The sequence below is a fragment of the Sorex araneus genome, chromosome 11 (genome assembly GCF_027595985.1).
Source record: "Sorex araneus isolate mSorAra2 chromosome 11, mSorAra2.pri, whole genome shotgun sequence".
In the NCBI taxonomy this organism is placed as follows: domain Eukaryota; kingdom Metazoa; phylum Chordata; class Mammalia; order Eulipotyphla; family Soricidae; genus Sorex; species Sorex araneus.
The window spans coordinates 5492978-5511128 of NC_073312.1; the positions used below are offsets into that span (position 1 = coordinate 5492978).

The following is an 18151-nucleotide window of genomic DNA, read 5'->3' on the forward strand; positions in this document are numbered from 1 at the left end:
AGTTCATTCCTCCGCAGCAAGAATTCCATCTGGTTCAGAACTTCTATGTTATTCTCCTTTTATTTTATTCTACATTATTCTCCTTTTCACTGAAAAGGAATGAAAACTCCCATCAGGATTTTCAAAACTGAGAGTGAGGTGGAAATATGTGCTGTAATTAATTGCATTATTTTACTGTGATTTCCCCCCTCTGATTTTTTTCCTGGAGTTTCTATCTGTAAAGCAAAGCCTTACATGTCCCAGTTTGTGAAGACCTGCTGAGTGCATGGACACGCATCCTTATTAGCTCTCGGTTTCATCTTTCTGCCAACATTTATTGAGCTATAGTCCTGTGCGCCAGGCACCTGGGAAGTCTCCAGGGAGATGCATTTAGCAACCCAGTCCTCACTCAGTAGGACCTCTGCCCAGGGTGGAGGACAAATCATTACTTTGCAACGTGTGAATACTGGAAATCTTCCTTTGGATCTACTTTTTAGGAGAGTCCTGAAAACGACAACTACACACTTCTCCCTGTCCATGCCACCAGGCACCAACAACTCCCTGGAGTTGCAGACTCAGTTCATCCCATTGTCTCTTTCTAGAATACTTCAGAAACAGACGAAATTATCTCCATACAAGAAAAGCAATAATTTGTAACTGGCTCGCTGATTCAATTACTCTTGAAATTTTTCAATTTAATCTATGCTGTAATCTCTTTCCACTGTCTTTTGGAGGGGGGCAGAATCTTATTATGTAATTTTTTTATGAAGTGGAAGGAAATTGTTGGGGTGAAAGTTTTTAACCTTTAAGGTACAGCAATAGGGAAAGTGTTGTTGCTCTTTATGTATTCACTTTCACTGGGAGGGAGGGTGGTATGCTCTTCCTTTAAAAATGGTTGGCACAACAAACATACCCCCTTCTGCATGCCAGTTAATGCAGTAATGCCCAAAGACTGATTCTTCCCTCCCCACCAAATATGGTCCTTGGTTCTCTGTCTCTTCTCTCTCAACAACAGCAGGGCTAAGTTCAGAATTTGTAAAACTGCAGTGCTCTGCCTATATTTTAATGGCTTAAAAAAATTAGCTGCAAGTAATTTCATTTGGTTTTCTCTCTCTCTCTCTCTCCCAGTTGCTTATTTAGTTCCATTCGTGTTTGGAGATTCTGAGCATGAATTACCCGCTAATAAAATCTGAGTGTACTTCATTATCTAGTGTGTGTATGATTCAGATCCCTCTGGGCAGCCGGACTCGATTTGAGTTTTAAGAAACGTCAATCTTTGAAATCCAGTTTAGAGCCTGCAAGGAGGCTGAGTTTGTTGATTATTCAAATGAATTGATAGTCCTGAGGAAACCTGGTAACAATGGAGTCTTGAATAACATTTTAAATACGCAGGAGAAAGTAGGAAAGGCAGGGAGAGAGGGGAGGGGAGTAGAGGGAGAGAGGGAGGACTTAGTTACCAATGACAGGGACCTATAAAAGTTATCCTATGGGGCCACCTTTGCTAACATCTGGATTAGTAAGAAGAGGAAATACCTACTGTGACAAACTAGAAGAAGGTCACCCCCTCCTCCCCAAGAAAAGTTTAAAGGCAAAATCACTGGGATGTTGATTGCTTGCTTGGTTGGCTTAGAGGAAATCTCTTCCTCTAAGACACATAAGCCCAAGGATAGTTGAGTCAACACTATTCAAACTATCATCTCTTGAAAAAAAAATGCAGTGTACTGAAATGTACACAAAGCTGACATGGAGTTCCTTTGAAAATAGCCTGACTCTCACTGTATGGAATATTCAAACAGCCACGCTGGAGGAAAAGGAGAATTCAAAGTGGGCCAACTGGAAAGAGAGAACCTCACTGAAATAAAATGTCCCCACTCCAAATCAGCAGAAAACAGACACAGTGTTGGACACTTTTGTTTTCTGTTTCCTAACAATATTTCACATAGGTCTCTGCAAGTCCCTAGGCCCACTGGATTTTTATCGAGTGGAAAAACAAAAAAAAAGCAACTGAACTAGTTGCGCTGGCAGGTGAATTCCTGAGGCCATCCTTGGGACGTCACTTTGAAGGAGATGGTGCTCTTTGTGACATCTTCCAGGAGAAGAAGAAAATAGGGCCTCAAGCGGACGAGAACAGGCATTTGACAACGGTATGTTGCAAAGAATCCTGTGCATTTTCACGAGATGCAGAAAAATCTCGTTCCCTCTCAATTCAGAGACGCTTCTAGCAACGCAAATGGGGACGCAAGGCCTGGGCGCCGCGGACTCGGGCGCTTGTGCACGGGCTGAGCTGGGGGGGCCCCGGGAGGAGTCTGGAGACCCCAGCTCTGGCCCGGGCACCCACGTGACGCCGAGACCCTTGCTGCCGCGGGCCCAGGCTTCCTGTCCCGACGTTTCCCGAGGAACAGGTGGCAGCCCCGCGCGAGGCCCGGCGCGGCTGCAGGTGCCCGGGGCGCCCGGGCCACGCGCCACCGTTTCCTTCCGCTCCGGCAGCCACGTGCCGGCCCGCAATCCGGCCCGCTCGGCCCAGAGTGATGCCAGCTGCCCAGCCGCAGTGCAGGGGCGGAGCGAGGCGGGCGTGCTCGCCTCCCGCTGCTCGGCGCTCCGATCCCTGCTCCGCCGAACGGCCGTCTCTCCGCGCCCAGCTCCGCGCCGCAACGGCCCCGCGGCGGGGCCAGGTTCGGGAGAGCTGAGCCGCGGGCTCTTTTCCCGGCCCGGGCGGCGCCGCCCCGCCTGCCGAGCACCCGGAGGCCGGAGGAGCCGGTGACAAAGGAACCAACTGGGTCGCACGACGCCCCGCGGCTTAGGACAAGCCCCCTAAGCGCGCCCGGAGCCGCTTCCCCCGCCCGACCCGCCGCGCCGCCTTTGTCCCGGTACGCTCCGCTCCCCGGGCTGGCTCGGCTTCGGGCGTCAGCGGGGAGCTGGGAGCGGGTGCGGCTCCACCCCCTGCAGCCGCCGCCCAGCGGTACGCGGACCCCGAACTTCAGCCCCTGGGCCGGATCGCCCCCTGCACCGTCCACCCTTCTTCCAACCGACCCGCGGCTGCAGATTCCGGCGCCCACCGAGCAAGGGAGAAACACCCCCCAGCGGGTTTGCACGCCGGAAGGTCGGGCCCAGCAAAAGTTAGCAACGATGCTTAAAACGGTTTATTATTATTAATTGTTATTATTATTATTATTATTATTATTTCCTCTTTAAAAATATTTACAGATCTGACATCTGCCCCTGGCCCCTTTCGTCCCTTACCCATCCTCAGGACGGAGGGAAAACGAAAGAGGCGTCGAGGTCAGTGTCCAGAGTCCCTAGGGGCGGGCTCGGCCGCCAGGGTGCATGTACATATGTACAGGTGTGTGTCTCTGGGGAGAGAAGCGCCCCCGACTAGGTCGGCGTTTTATTGATGCCCCCCTCCCTTCCTCGGCAACGCTGACCGGGCCAGACCTCTCTGCCCCCTCCCCAGAACACCCTCTGCCAATAGAGTCACCCCGTCCAGGTGTAGGGTGCTGGGGGGTTGGCAAGCGGGCTCTGCGGGCCGAGGACCGCCAGGAAGTGCCCCAAAGCGGCCCACCCGAGGCGGGACGGAGGCCTGCGCTAGCAGTGTATGGACACACATGGTGTATTGCTTCCTCTGGCGCCGGCTCAGTAGTCCAGCTTGTTGTAGAGGTTGTAGAGCGGTAAGGCCGAGAAGTTACTGCCCGGGTAGTAGAGCGGCGCGGGGAAGGCGAGCGAGCGCGGCACGGGCACGCGCAGGAGCGAGCTGTCCCGGAACACCAGCGGCATGCCCACGAGAGTCTGCGCCGAGGCGTGCGCGATGTTGGCCGCCTCCAGCTCGGCCGACAGCTGCCGCTTCCACTTGTTGCGGCGGTTCTGGAACCAAGTCTTGACCTGCGTCTCGGTGAGCTGCAGGCTGGAGGCCAGGCAGGCGCGCTCCGAGCTGCTCAGGTAGCGCTTCATGTCGAAGGTGGACTCGAGCTGGTACACCTGGCTGCGCGAGAAGACCGTGCGCGTCTTCTTCTTGGCGGCGCCCGCCTGCCGCTCGGCGCCGCCGTCCCGCGGCCGCTCGGGTCCCGGCGAAGGCGAGCCCGCGGGCAGGAGCCTCTCCTTTTCCTCCTTAAAGTCCGGGTGCGCGGGCGAAAGGAAGGGCGCGCGCTCCGAGCTCGCCGGCCCCGCGCCTCCGCCGCCCTTGGGGGTACCTGGGAAGTGAGAACAGACGGGAAGGCCGTGGAGTTGGGGGACCTGGCGGACCCCCTCCTCCAGCTCTCTGAAAGTTGGCAGGCGCCGCCGCGGTGGTCCGAACGCCCCTTCCTCTTCTCCCTCTCGCAGGCACTGACGGATCAGCACCCTGGCTTTTGAAAAGCAGTAGGAGAGGGAGCCCTGGCCGGAGTCTGGGGGTCTCCACGCCCCCCCAGAGTCCTGAAAGGATCAGTGGCAAGAAGGTGAGGTTTGCGGGGCAGTCTAGCATCGTTTCTGAAGGCGATCTTTTGCCTGATAAGGGCGGCGCTGGAAGTGTCCCCCGCGCACAGGCCTTGTCGGGAACCCACCGCTGAGGACCAGCGGGGCTGGCCTGGATCAGATGTTGTGAAGAGGAAGCGTCTCTGAAAGGCACCATTGTCAATCATCGTGGAGTGCTAATCATTCTGAGCAGGAGGAGGAGGAGGAGGAGGAGGAGGAGGAGGAGGAGGAGGAGGAGGAGGAGGAGAGGGAGAGGAATGGAGAGAGAGGAAGAGAGAGAGAAAAGACGCAGAGAGATCCAGCAGAGACAGTCAGCCGTTCAGACCGCTTCCAGACCTCGTGTTCGGGGAGTATCCCAAGTGCAAAGGGGACGTTGACGGCAGAGCCACGCGTGCGGGCCTGTGTCCAGCCCGCTGTGGTCACTCTCCCTCCGACCCCACCTTTCCCAAGCCCGCGCGCGGGGACGGCTCTGCCTTCCCGGCCTCCTCCCGAGCGCCTGGCGGCAGGGGCGACAGCCGCTCGCGGGCCCCCTCTGTCGCCTACGGACTCCGGGCGCCCCGGTCGGGCCGGGAGCGGGTCCGGGCGCGCGTCCCTCCCCGAGAGCTAGCTCGCGGCCGAGCGGGCGGCGTGCGGTCCTTACCCAGGCAAGGAAAGGGGATGGGGGGGTGGTGCTTGGGGCCCGGTTCCTTGGGACCGTGCGGGTCTGGGCAGAAGCAGGCGGGCGCTTTCCAGCCGTCGTCCGGCTCCTCCTCCTCCGAGGACACGGACAGGCTGCGCTTCCTGGCCGGCCAGCCGGAGGGGTCCCGTGGCGCCTCCGAGGGGCCCCCGCCCAGGATGGACTGAATGGTGAAGCTGGAGACGCCGCCCGCCGCCGGACACCCCTTGCCCGCATCTTCCTTGCTGCCCATCCTGGGTTCATAAGAAATCGGAGGAAACCAAGAACTCCCTTTAGAGACGATCTGGGTGGAAGGTGGTGCCGACAGGCGGGCGCGGGGGAGGAGAGGGGAGGGGAGGGGGCTCGGGGGGAGGGGGCGGCAGAGCCGGCGAGGCGTTCCCTCGGCGCGGGGCGCACGCGGGCACCGGACGCCGGCGCCCAGGTCCCTGCCCGCCAGGTTCTGGGTGCGCCCACCCAGCCCCGGCGCGAATGCCCCTCGCCGGCCCGCCGGCTCGCGGAGTCTCGGCGGCGCGGAGGTGGCGCGGCCTCATTTGCATAGAGGTTACCGGGACGCGGCCAATCGCAGCGCCGCCGAGCGGCCCCGGAAAATTTCAAAAAGCCCCGACCGGGCCGGCGGCGTCCGTGCGCCCCGGAGAGCGGCCGCGGCCTCCCGGGCATCCGGGCCGGCCCAGCAGGGTCACCCGGGGCGTCGCTGCGACGGCTCGGCCCGCTCGGACCCCAGCCCTCTCGAGGCGGGCGACAACCGGAGAGGGTGACGCCTCCCTCGGGCCGGACCTTGCACCCTCCCCCAGGCGGCCCGGGCTCTTCCACGACCCCGCAATACCCCTCCGCCCCCCCCCCCGTCTCAGCCTCCTCCTGCGCTGGTACCCGTCACCCCCAACCGCTGCGCCCCGCGCAGGAGGAAGGGGTGCAGGGGTGCGGGCGCCTAGGAGGAAATGTACTTCGGCTGCAGCCCGGGGAATGAACAACTTCTGCCCTCCCTTTCCCACACATCGCCCCCCGATTCTGTCCCAAGCCCATCTGGTTACCTGCTAGGTTGCGGGGTGGGGAGAGGGGGGCTGGAGCTCTAGCTCTTGTTTGAAGCTATCCAGGTTCGGGTCCCAGCCCCACCACTTACATACAGGCTCTGAAAATTTAGACCCCTCCGGTCCCAGTGCGGCCTCCCGGCCCTCTAACTGGCAGGAGCTCATTAGCACCCACCCCCAGCAACCAAGCACTTCTCAGCACCCACCGTCGGCACCCACGCACCCACGCACGCCTCTCGTCTGAAGGTTTGCCTTAGGCAGCGGTGGAAAGGCTCCTGCAAGCTTGCAAGAGTGGAGCACTCCTAGTTAGAGATTTTGCTAACGTTGCTTTTTGTTATTTGTGGGGGGGAACAAGAGAGGGGGGACGGGGTTGTAAAATTTTGGGTTAAAAAATTGGTTATAGATTTTATTTAGAAAGAGAAGCACGTCAGGAAAGGGAAAAGGGGGTAAGAATGGACTCGTGGCTTTAGAATCGGCAGAAGTTGATCCAAATCTCTAAAAGGTTCCCAGCCTCAGTTTCCCTTTCTAACACGGCGGGGGAAACACCTCGCAGAGCTGTAAGAGCCCTGTCAGACCTCAGTCCCTCCCTTGTCCTGGGGCTCCCTCCCTCCCCCTTTAATTTCCGCATCGCTTTCCCTCGATCTAGCCGCCCCCACCCCCGCCCCAGCTCAAGCAAACCAGTTGGGGCCCCCCCGGAGCTCTGAGGAAAGAAAGAGGGATCAGGGCTGAGGGTGCTGCTCACCCCTGGAGGCTCGAAGCCCGGGTTGGGGTGTCGCCCGAAGGCAGCCCAGGGCGAGAGGCGGCTGGGGCCCGCGCCCCCCGTTCCAGGCGCTGCGCCGTGCCGGTGCGCCGCGCCCGGGTTCCTGAGCAAAGCGCTTATAATATCATTAGCCGCGGCGGGTGACCGGCTGCAGCCCTGCCCGAGGCCGAGCCGCTCCCTACTTAACTCCTCCAAGGCCTCGTTAATGGGCTAATTGATTAGGAGTCGGCGGCGCGGGCAGGGCCGGGGCAGGAGACGGGGCGGGGGGCCGGGGTGCGCGCCGGGGCCCGGGAGGCCGGCGAGGGGCAGGTGCCGGCCTCCGTCACCGCATTAACCTCTTCAGGGCTCGGCGGCGGGGTCGAGACACATTACAAATGGTCAGCTTTAATCTTGGTGTCAGCTCATTAACCCGGAAGGACCCGGCGCTGAAATACAATTTGTGCGTCCTGGGCGCGGCGGCTGCGCAGGCTCTGGGCCCCGTCGCAGCCCGTCGAGCGCCGTCCCGCCCGGTTCCGGCGGCAGGAAAAGCCCACCCCCCCCCACACACACCCCTAACGCCGCCCCGCCTCTCCGGCCACGCCCAGCGCCCCCAGCACCCCAAATCGCCTAGCCCGGAGCTCAGTGCCCTGCACCCCGCTGGCACGGACGGGCGGGGGCGGGAAGCGTTGGTTGGAGCCTTCAGAGGCTGTAAATACTTCGTGTCCGCAGCCAGAAACGCTGGGAAAGTCTTCACGCTCCACCTGAACCTTCCCACCAAAACGCGCGGGCCCGGTCTCTGCCCCCTCCGCGTACAGGCGTGGAAACTGAGGCTTAGAAATCAAAGCGGCCAATGCAGGCTGAGCCGGCAGGAGAGAAGCCGAGGCCGGCCAGGCCGTTCACTCCAGCCCCCTGCGAGCCCAGGGAGGGGCGGAGCAAGCTGTGCCGGGAGTTGGGCGGGGGCGGCGGGGAGCCGGGTGCTCGAGGACTCGGCCTGAGGATGTGTTCTTGGGGAACAGGGTCCCCCGGGAGCGGCTTCAGCTGCGCAGGGACCAAGCCTGGCTAGCGCCTAGGACCAGCGCGGGGCGGGCGGGGAACCCGCAGCCTCAGCTAAGCAACCAGCAGCTTGGGGGTGTCGCGCACTCTCCTCCCCGCCCGTTCCTGTTGGGAAAGTGGGAAGGATCCCCCCCACGCCCCACTCTCGCGGGCCGCCCCGTCTGCTTGCTGCAGGTGCGCCCCGAGGAGTCCTGAGCGGCCTCCTCCACCCACAGTCCTGCAGACACGTGCTCACACAGGTGAGTCCACGCTGCAGCACACACAGGTGCCCACAGACACCACACTGAAGTGGGGAGGAGGGCGCTGACCCCCATCCTGCAACCCCTGCTCTCCTTTTCTTCCCAGCACCAAAGGCCATCATGAAGGGCCAGGACTGGAGCTACTTGACCTCCTTTTATGCCATCCTGGGGTTTCGCCCGCCTTTGTCCAGAGCACTGACCCCTGAACCCTATCTTGAGGTCCAGTGCGGCTGCCAAGCACAGTCCTGGAACCCTCAGTGCTAGGAACCAGCACACAGAGGCGCCTGGTCTCTGCCCTTAAGGCTGGCAATCCTTCAGCTCAGTCACACACACACCACACACACACACACACACACAACACACACACACACACACACACACACACACACACACACACACACACACACACACACCCTCTCTGATGGCTCCGCCTCTCTACTCCAGGCTGGGATACAGGACTGCCCCCAGGACAGCCCCTGCGTACTTTGAGGTAGCACCTGCCCCCCCCCCCCCCCCCGCAGGCACACACCTCCAAAGAATGATCAACTTCCCGAGACTAAAAGGACGCTTAAAGTTTAGGTCTGCAGATTATGCCACTGCTCCGTACTAAAGCGGCCCCGAGCAAACTTGCCGAGGAGTCTAATAAAAATTGATCCTCACTGCCGGGTAGCGGTCGGGAAATAGGCTGGCCGAGCCGGGGAATGGTGGAAGAAGGCTCCCTCCGAAATGACAGATGAAGTCATAAACAAGTTTGATCTTGGAATCAAGCTTCGATAAATATTAAACACAGCCTCCCCCCCACCCTTATGCGAGTGGATTATGATATATGGCGCGTCCAAACTTTAAAATAAGGAAATACCAGAGAAAATGATCTCAATAAATTTTCTAAGTATAAACGTTGATTATGTTTCGATTTTCATTCAAGGGCTTCTGCTGTTCGTTCTTTGGTGCAAATGACATCTTGCAATAGGCTTTTGGGGGAAAGGGCTCCCTCTTTGAAAAAGAGCGCCCCAGAGGTGTACAATTTATGTAATCTGCAGCTGGAAAATGAATCGTGTAATTTATTGGAAAACAGAAAGTCCTGAAGATTGGATCAGCATAGACGAGTCCCGACACCCCTCCCCCATCCATCAAGTTCCAATTAACAGCCTAACCAGAGAGCTTTAATGGGTTTCCAATCTAGTGGCCTGATAGACTCATCAATTCCTCTGGGAGAAATTAAGAAAATCGACCGCCCCTTGGCGACGCAGTGTCATTCCTTTCTGCAACTATATGTCAAATTAAAAACACAATTAAAATTTAAACTGTTTCAATCAAAGGGTGCCCTGCAACCTATGTTTCACTTAATAGAACTTTGATGAAAACCTGATGCTTTGCACTCCATCACCGAGGGGGGCCCGAGTGTGAAGGCGCTCGTGGGAGAAGGGGATTCTTTCTATTTCTTTAAGATATTACCTCTGGCCTGGCGGGGCAGGTGACATCCCCTCGGCCACTCCTTGACTCAAGGATGAGCCCAGGCGCCCGCATCTGCCTCTCTTCCTTGCTCCCCTCCTCTCTCTGTCTCCACCAGAGGGGACCCTGGGGAGGCTCTGCAGCCGGGAAGGAAGGGGCTGAGGGCTTTGGACCTTGGCGCAGCAGCCCAGGAAGCGACCTGCATAGTGCCAGCAAGGGAGCACCAGTGGGGATGCAGGCGGACCCCAGGAGTCCGGTGGGTGCTGTTCTCCCAGATTGCCTGCCTCTCTAGCGGAGCACGGCCTGATCCTGGGGACAGAGGGGAAGAGACCCCAGGAGGATCAATAAACCCGGCAGGGAGAGGTGCGGGGGAGGGGGTCCGTCAGGGGCACTGGAGACCCCATTTCACAGAAACTGCCTTTCTGCATTGGCTTAGGTGGCCAGGGTATTTCTGAGGGAGGGGCACGCTGGGAAGAGAAGCCCCCCCCCCCAGCCAGCAGAGCGGCAAGTCAGAGACCATCTAGTTATCTCCTTCCTCTCTCCCCGGCCCCAACTGCGTGTGGGGCCAGTGGCCCCTGGCCCTTGGGCGCAGATGGACGTGCCGCCCTCCAGGCACGCACATTTGCATACGCACCCAGGCCAGCTGGGGGCTGGGGGGCACCCGAAAGCCAGGGAAGTTGGCGGCCAGGCGGGTGGCAGGAGGGGCCATGTGCACGCGCCAGGGTGGGCTGCGTCCCCTGGCCCTGCCAGGCTGCGCGCGTCACACCCCACGGCTGGGATTTCTCTGGCGTTTCCGTTTCCTTCGCCCTCACCTGGCTGCGTCAGCCAAGGAGTCTTTCGGGGGCCACTTCTCCGAACCCCACTTTAGGGCCACTTGCGGGGACGAGGCCTCGCCCTATGCATTCCAGGGTGTAGCCAACCCGGCGAGGTGGGGCCCAAGCCGGCTGCAGCCAGGGCGGCCCCCAGCCTCGAGGGGCGCTCAGGAGCCCCAGGAGCGAGGAGGGGTGGAAGTTGGGGCGTGTGGCCCCCCAGACGCAGGGCTTTCGCTCAGGTCCCCGAGGCTGCCCCTCTGAGCCCCACTGTTCTGACCCCACCCCTCGAGGGCGAACCCCAACCAACCTCGCCTTGGTGCGCGCCCGGAGAGGGGAGCGCGCTGGGTTCTCGGCCCCGCGGCCCCGCTTCTGCCGCTGCCCGCGTGGTGTCCTGGCCCGAATGCGCGGTGGCGTGGCGGGGGCCAGTTTATATCTGTCCTGCTGCTGTTTGCGGTACACACACGCACTCTATTTAGTACCAAATAAAAGAAATACATCTGTGTTGTCAACGGCAACAGCCACCCCGTCTCCGCGGCCTCCCAGGGTCCAGGCGCTCCCTGGGGTGTCAGAGCCGCTCCCAGTGAGGTTTCAGCCCCCAAGAGTCTGGGGGTCCGCCACGCGGGTGGGGCGCTGGGCTGCAGCGGGCTGTCAGTTCCCGGTGGCTAATGAGGAGGGGGTGGGAAGCACCCCTGCCCAAAAGAGAAGAGAGGGTTGCTTGGGAAGAGAAGGAGAGCCGCCCTTGCTGCCTGCCCAGTCCTTTCTAGAAGGTTCTTCTCAGCTTGCCTTAGCCTGAGGCCATCCGAGAAAAGCAGCTGTCCAGGGTCACCTCCAACAAGATGTGCCTGCATCTGTAATAAGGGCCACTGTGAGGCTAAACACGTAGGCAAAGGTAGGTGGGGGCACAGGGTGGGGGTCTGGAGGCAGCCCTGGGGTCAGGAGCCCTCCCTGAGGTGGGAGCCGCTGACCTGTGTGTGCACACACGTTTGCACGGGGCTGCGGGCAGGCACCGAGCCAGGGGCGGCATTTGCATGGACTTGAAGATTAATTGAAGGAGCCTGGGAATAAACTGGTACAGGCAGCTCTGCTCTCCCAGGCTAGAGACCGAGCTGGAAGCACCCCATTCTCTCCCCGCCCCCTGCCCCCTCCAGCGTGGGTCCCTGCTAAAGGGGGTGGGCAGGATGGGGGAGGAGATGATGACCCCAGCCAGTCTCACCCTCTGATTTCTTAGCCCACCGTCCTGGGACTCACCTGCAGGGGCAGGCGCGCCGCAGGGTTCAGCCCACATCACACCTGCGGTTCTTCTCTGCCATGAGAAACCCCATGACCCCTGCCCCAGAGAAGGGGACCAGCAGGTTCCCGGCAGCGCCACCGCGGCTGCCTCCCCTCATTAAGTCTCCAGGGAGGGACACTCTGCCCAGGGTCACGGGGCTCCACAGAGAAAGGACAGGGACAGAGTGGGAAGCAAGACAAAGAATAAACTGTGAGCGGAGAACCAGTTATTTCTCGACTTTGTAAAGACCGGGTCAGTTGAGAACCGTTTTCTAGAATCCAAACACAAATAAAGAAGTATTTTCTTGGTGTTTGATAACATTGCGGCCGGGCTGTAAAATCAGGGATGTGTTTGCTATTGCAACATTATTTTTAATGAGCTGTTATTGGCCTCTCCCGCGGCCAGTATTGGCAACAGTAAACGGCATCACCGTGTTGCAGGTAACACCAGGAACAACATATTTTGACCCGGAATTTCTGTTTATTTTTCATTCGTGCCATATGCCCTCGTTTTTATTCCAAACCAGGGGGATATAAAGGGAAATCTATCTTCGCTAAGGTCCAGGCTAAAAATCTCGCCATAAATACGCATGCCCGTTTAGTCGGGGGGCGGTTTCCCATCAGGAGGAAACGGTGCTGGGCGCGCTGGTCAGAGCAGAATCAGTGGTGTCCGAGGGTGTGCGGATACCAGCAGAGCGCGCCTGCCAGAGGGACCGAGAGCACGCGCGTCCCCAGCGGAGATGCCCAGCACTGTTCACCCCGCGCCGAGCTGCACCTCGTCTCCCCGCTACAGCGCTGCCCCGGATCCCAGCTGCCCTGCCAGGAGCTGGGCACGCGTAGCCCCCGGACTCTAAGTCAGGTCGCCCCGCTGCGCCAGCAAGGGTTGTGCAGCCCTCTGCTGGCCCGGCTGTCCGGCACGTTCTAAGCCGCTCTAGGCACAAGCCTTTGGGTGAGCCGCCCACCAGGGGTGCCCAGTGCCCAGCAGGTGCAGGGGGATCCCCAGAGCTGCGCTTTGTGGCACGGGTGGGGTGCAGCCGGGCACCAGCGGCCGGAATCGGGCACCTCCAGAAGGGATGCCAGGTGTTTTGTGTGGCGGCTGCTGCAGGCAGGACGTCTCGGTTGGTTGGTGCTTGACACGCCAGCCAGGACCGTGTCCACCCTCGTCCTGCTCAACCAGAGCCAGCATTCCTCCAGAGCTGGGGAAACCTCCAGGGTTGGAGATGGCCACTTCCTCCCGGGGACTGACCAACCGACCGACCCGCCGCTTGCCTCTCGCAGTTGGAAGTCTGGATTGGCCGAAGCTCAAGTCTAACTCCCCCCTCCCACCCCAGCCCTTCCCGGGCCTCACACTCACCCTCCACCCTGGAGGCAGCCCGAACACAGAAGGCTCCAGACTTGCTTCCCCAGGGCCAGGGTGCACTGGCCGGAAGCTCAGGGCTCCTGTCCGCAGGGTGCCCCGCCGGGCTCCAGCCCTGCCCCGGCTGCCGGCGGGCTCAGTTCGGGCGAAGGAGATGACTTCCTTTCGCAGCCCGCCAGCCCAGCCTTCTCCCCGGTGCGGCTGGCCCCGCAGGCCGCCCCAGATCCAGAGAGAGGAGGGCCCTGGGCGCAAACAAAGCCACCCTGTCCCCGCGAAGGGCCCATAGGGCCTCGGGATGGGGCACCCAGGTCCCCGGCGGCAGAAGAAATTCCCAGACACCTGCTCTGGGAAAACCATCCGGCGCTCTTCACTCCGGGCACACCAAACGCTCCAATTTCCTTTTTTTTTTCCTCTTTAATTAATTCCATTTCACAACAACATTGAATGTAACAATATTTTGTGTCTTTTTTCCTTTTTCTTAAAAAGGGATTGAACCCAGGGGGGGAGGTGGAGGAGTCAGGGGAGACGAACTATCACAGAACAACAGGTGTGGGTGACAGGAAGAAAACAGCGAGGGGTAGGCGAGGGTAGAGCCGGGGCCAGACCCCATGGGGGTGGGGGGCTTTACAAGAAATCTGTACAGTTATCAAATAAGTTAAAATTCTCCTAAATTGATTGTCCTTCACTTAAAGCGCTCCAGTAGGACCATCTCACTCACCACAGCCGCCTACCCGGGGCTCCCTCCTTCCCCCTGTCCCATCTTAGTTTTTTCCTCCTATAGGAATGAAAGGATTATACAGCGAAAGGAAAAAAAAAAGAAGAAGAGGAAAGTCTGCTTCTCCTGCGGGAAGAAGCAGGGACCTCTCGGGAAATTGTGTACCATATTGCACAGGTCAAGCTAGAACCATTCCTGTGGAACAAAAAGGCAGGGAGAGGACAAAAGACAGGTTTTTAAAAATATATCGAAATTGCTCTGAAAACAGGGGACAATGCATCAACAGTCGTGTTTACAATGATTCGGCAACAAATGAACTCTCTTCCCCAAAGAGATGCACTCCACTGGTCCTTCTGCGGAGCTGTATCGAGAATGATCAGAATTCTGATTTTTTTTTTTTTTGCCTGTCAAGTCTATCCCTTTAAACACTTAATTAGAGGATTTGGCCCTGGCGAGGGAGGGACAGATGAAGAGGTCAGCTGCACAGGCCTCGGATGAAAGGCGGCTCGGACTGTGGAAATTGGGTAGGGTAACTGATTGGGGGTGGCCAGTGATCTGGCGAGGGGAGGAAGAACCACACCCAGAGGCCCAGAAATAAAGGGGCTACCAAGGCGATGGTTTGCCTGTACCTCTGAAAACAAAACAAAACCATCCTCTAGAAGAAAAAAAATGGGCAAATGAGAAGGGTTTCGGGGTTTGAGCTTATTTCTTTTCATTGAAATAAAACCCCAAAGCCACGTTCAAGGCCAGGGGAAAGCTTTTCTGTGTCTGCGAGGGAGACCGTTGGACGTTTTATCAAAGCTTTCAGCCAAAATAGTTGACCCGGGAATTTTGCTTGATTCCCCCACCCCCTTTTATTTCTTTTCTTTTCTTTCCCTCCTGCTCTCTCAATATATAAACCAAAACCAAAAGTAAGAGGGAAGCGCCTCAAATCCATTAGGGGTGAATTGCACGAAAATGCATTGCAAATACTTACAAAAAAAAAAAAAACGCTACCGATTGGGGGAGGGGAGGCCGGGGCTGCGCGCGCCCGGGGGCCCCTCGGTTCCCGAAGGCCGCTGGACGTCCGGGCGCCCTGGGCCGCCCCAGTCTCCTCCGGGGGTCTGGGGAGGGGGGCCGGGCTCTCCTTCCCCCTCTCCCACGTCGGGCCTCAGACGGGCCGGAGCAGCGGCACGGACGAGACCACGGGGTGTGAGTAGTAGACGGGGTGCGGGAAGGTGAGCAGCGGCTGGCTGACGGGCACCGGGGCCCCCGCGGCCGCGGCCGCCGCGCCGTCGGCCGCCGAGTTCTCGTGGTACAGGATGGGCACCCGCACGATGCGCTGCGCCGCGGCGTGGCTCAGGTTGGCCGCCTCCAGCTCGGCCGCCAGCTGCCGCTTCCACTTGTTGCGGCGGTTCTGGAACCAGATCTTCACCTGCGTCTCGGTGAGGTGCAGCGAGGCGGCCAGGCCGGCGCGCTCCGAGCTGCTCAGGTAGCGCTTCATGTCGAAGGTGGACTCGAGCTGGAACACCTGGCTCCGCGAGAAGACCGTGCGCGTCTTCTTCTTGCGGCACGCCGGCTTCTTGTCGGGGCTCTCGGCGCCCTTCTTCCAGTCCTCGGCGCCCGGCGTGGCCGCCGCGCCCCCGACGCTCGCCCCGGCCGCGCCCGGCGCCGCCTCGCCCTCCTTCTTGCCTTCCTCCGAGTCGCTCTCCTCCAGGATGATCTCGTCCGGGCTCTTGGAGTCCAGCTCCTTGTGGTCGGGGTCGGCCTTGAGCAGAGGCTCTGGGGAGTCCCGGTCGGTGCCCGAGGCCGGGGACGAGTCTCGCAGGAGGGCTTTCTCGGAGGCTGCGGGGGAGAGACACGGACGCACGGACACACACGCACACGGACACACGGATTCAGCCAGGCCCGACGCCGGGACCGGGCGGCACCGCTCCGTCCGCGCCGGTCTCCCCGCCTGGGGCCTCCGAGCCTCCCCACGCCCGCGGGCCTTCTCCTTCCCTCCCGGCCACGGGAGGGGCTCAGGCCGTGGGGTCCCCCTTCATCCCCTCTTCCCGGGGGAGACTGGTGGGGAGAGAACCGGCCCGGGGCGCGCGCCCACCTTCTTTTCCTTCCTGGCGCTCCCAGGCCAGGCAGGGGCCCCCTCCGCGGAGTCGCACCGTGGCTGGGGCGGGCACGGGTCACTCCCTCCCTCCAGGCCCGGCCGCGGGCATCCTCCCCATCGCGGCCCCAGAGCACTCGTCCCGGGGAGCACCGCGCCCGTGGGGGGCAGCGAGGCTACGTCTTTTTCTCCCCAAGTGGGATTGTCTTCCCGGGCTGCGTGTCCCGGCGCCCGGCCGGAGGTGGCAGCGGGTGAACCGAGGAAACTGACCAGAGCGCGCGGGGTGGGAGGGTCGCGGGGGGTCCCGGGGCCGCGGCGGGGAGGCCGCGCGGGGAGGGAGGAGGTGGGCGGCGCGCGGGGAGGACCCCAAAAGTTCAAAGAGGGCTCGGTACCTTCAGGTCGCGGGACGTGGCCGCCGGCGGGGGTCAGGGTGTAGGGGTACCACCAGGCCGGGGAGCGCTCCAGGTAGTGCGCGGGCAGGGCAAACCTCTGAGCCGGGATCTCAAAGCGGGGGAAAGCCAGGTCGCCCACCTGCGAGAGCGCGAAGCCCGCCGCGCCCTCCAGGGCCCCCTTGGCCGCAGCGGCGGCGGCAGCGGCGGCGGCGGCAGCGGCGGCGGCGGCCGAGGCCGGGGCGAAGAGCGTCCGTGGGGGCGGCTGCGGCTTGGGGGGCGGCCGGTGGTGGTCCCCGTTGAGCAGGTTCTTGATGGAGAACGGCGACTCCTTGGGCGCGGGAGGCGGGGGCGGCGGCGGCGGGGGCTGCGCGCTGGCCGTGCCGGGGGTGTCCGGCCCGGGCTCCGGCATGGTCCCCTCTCCGCCGGGTCCCCGGGAGGGAGGGAGGGCGCGGGACGGGCGCGCGGCCGGGCGAGCGGGCGGGCGGCCGGAAATCAGACCATAAGCGGAACCCAACTACGGGGCGCGAAGTCGGGGGCCGCCCCAGGCGCAGATCCCGCGGCGGGAGGGCGGGGTGAGGCCCGGGCCGGGGCGGGCCGGCATGGGGGAGGGGGGCCGAGGGGCGGGGAGCGGCCGGGCCGCGGCGGCAGCGACGGAGCGCGGCGGCTCGGCGGCGGCCGGAGCGGTGCCCGGCTCGGGGCTGCGTCAATCCGGCGCCGGATGCTAATGATGAAATCAAAATGTCATCCAAGTTAAATGCGGAGAGTATACGGCGATTGGGCGCGTACAATGGCAAATGGGATTAGGCGGGCGAAGGCGCGGCCGAGCCGGGGCCCCGCGGCCGCCTCCGCCACCGCCCCCTCCTCGCCGGCCCGCGGATTTTGGCGCTTTCGCTTCGGGCTATAAGAGCCCGCCTGTTATTGGCTTTATATAGTCCAATTAGGCAGCAAATGAGGACAAGCCTATTAGCACAAAAGGATATTGGCTCCCGCTAAAGAGGCACTCGGAGCGCGCCGGCGAGCGCAGGAGGCGAGCGAGGGCTGCGGGGCCCGCGGCGCCCCCGGCCCGAGCGCTCCGACAGCCGCGGCGCCCCGCGCCCGCGCCGCGCTCTCCCCCCTGCGGCTCCGGGACCCGCTCCCGGCCCGCTCGGCCGGCGGGAGGGGGGAAGGGGCGGGCCGGCCCGCCCGGGTCACCTCGGGGTTACACGCGCTCGCAGCTGCCGCTCCCCCGCCCCCCGGGGCTGGCCCGGGGCCCGCCACCCCCCACGCAGCTGGAGCGCCCGGCCGCGCCAGCCCGGGACGCAGGACGCGACCTCGGCCCGCGGCGGACTCCGCAACTCTGACGGCCTCGGCTCTCGCCCCGGAGCCTGCGGAGAAGGACCCCACCGGGGTAGTGGGGGGGAAGCGGGGGGCTCGGGCCCCCACCCGCCGTCTAGTCACTAGGCAGGGGGTGGGGGTTCACGGCTCAGCGATCCGCCTGGCCTTGGCCTTTGGCCCCGGGGAAAGCGAACGGTGAGCCTCAGCCCCACCCGCTCCGCACCACCGAGTGGGCGTGGGTCTCTGCGCACCCCGCGTACCCGCGTGTGCGCGCCCCAGGAACGACTCCCGCGCGTCCCCCGGCGGGGCGGCCCGGGGAGCGGCGTCCGGGCAAGGCTCCTCCGCTCCGGCCCGCGCCCAGGATCCGTTTCAAGCTGGAGACCCCCGGGACTCCCCACTCTGGGGCGTCTCCCGTCTCCCGTCTCCCGTCCGCGTTTGGAGCTGCCCGTCGCCCAGATGCGGGCAGGGCGACGCGAAGGCGCCAACCGCGCGCCCTCCTTGGCCGCGGCACCCGACGCGCGTCCGGCTGCCACCGGGTTCCTCGAGAACCCAGCTGGGCCTCTGAGGGTCGCGGGACATCATCGCATTGGATGGAGCGAAGCCCGT

At 61.8% G+C, this 18151-nt stretch overlaps 2 protein-coding genes across 2 annotated transcripts; both read right to left on the reverse strand.

The window, feature by feature from the left end:
• Positions 1 to 3609: 3609 nt before the first annotated feature.
• On the reverse strand, positions 3610 to 5330 carry HMX2 (H6 family homeobox 2). The gene is made up of 2 exons (XM_055118655.1): positions 5063 to 5330; positions 3610 to 4163 (listed from the first exon to the last, which is right to left on the reverse strand). The coding sequence occupies exons 1-2, from the start codon at positions 5328 to 5330 to the stop codon at positions 3610 to 3612; spliced, it is 822 nt and encodes a 273-aa protein (XP_054974630.1).
• Positions 5331 to 14909: 9579 nt separating this feature from the next.
• Positions 14910 to 16640, reverse strand: HMX3 (H6 family homeobox 3). Its single transcript, XM_012934815.2, has 2 exons — positions 16232 to 16640; positions 14910 to 15583 (listed from the first exon to the last, which is right to left on the reverse strand). Exons 1-2 carry the CDS (start codon positions 16638 to 16640, stop codon positions 14910 to 14912), a joined length of 1083 nt encoding a protein of 360 aa, XP_012790269.2.
• Positions 16641 to 18151: the final 1511 nt, after the last annotated feature.

Excerpts from the sequence above, each read along its gene's own strand:
- HMX2 (XM_055118655.1), bottom strand. The coding sequence starts at position 5,330 with ATGGGCAGCAAGGAAGATGCGGGCAAGGGGTGTCCGGCGGCGGGCGGC. Across the intron at positions 4,164-5,062 it reads CATCCCCTTTCCTTGCCTGG|GTACCCCCAAGGGCGGCGGA; the intron begins GTAAGGACCGCA and ends CTCACTTCCCAG.
- HMX3 (XM_012934815.2), bottom strand. The coding sequence starts at position 16,640 with ATGCCGGAGCCCGGGCCGGACACCCCCGGCACGGCCAGCGCGCAGCCC. Across the intron at positions 15,584-16,231 it reads CCACGTCCCGCGACCTGAAG|CCTCCGAGAAAGCCCTCCTG; the intron begins GTACCGAGCCCT and ends TCTCCCCCGCAG.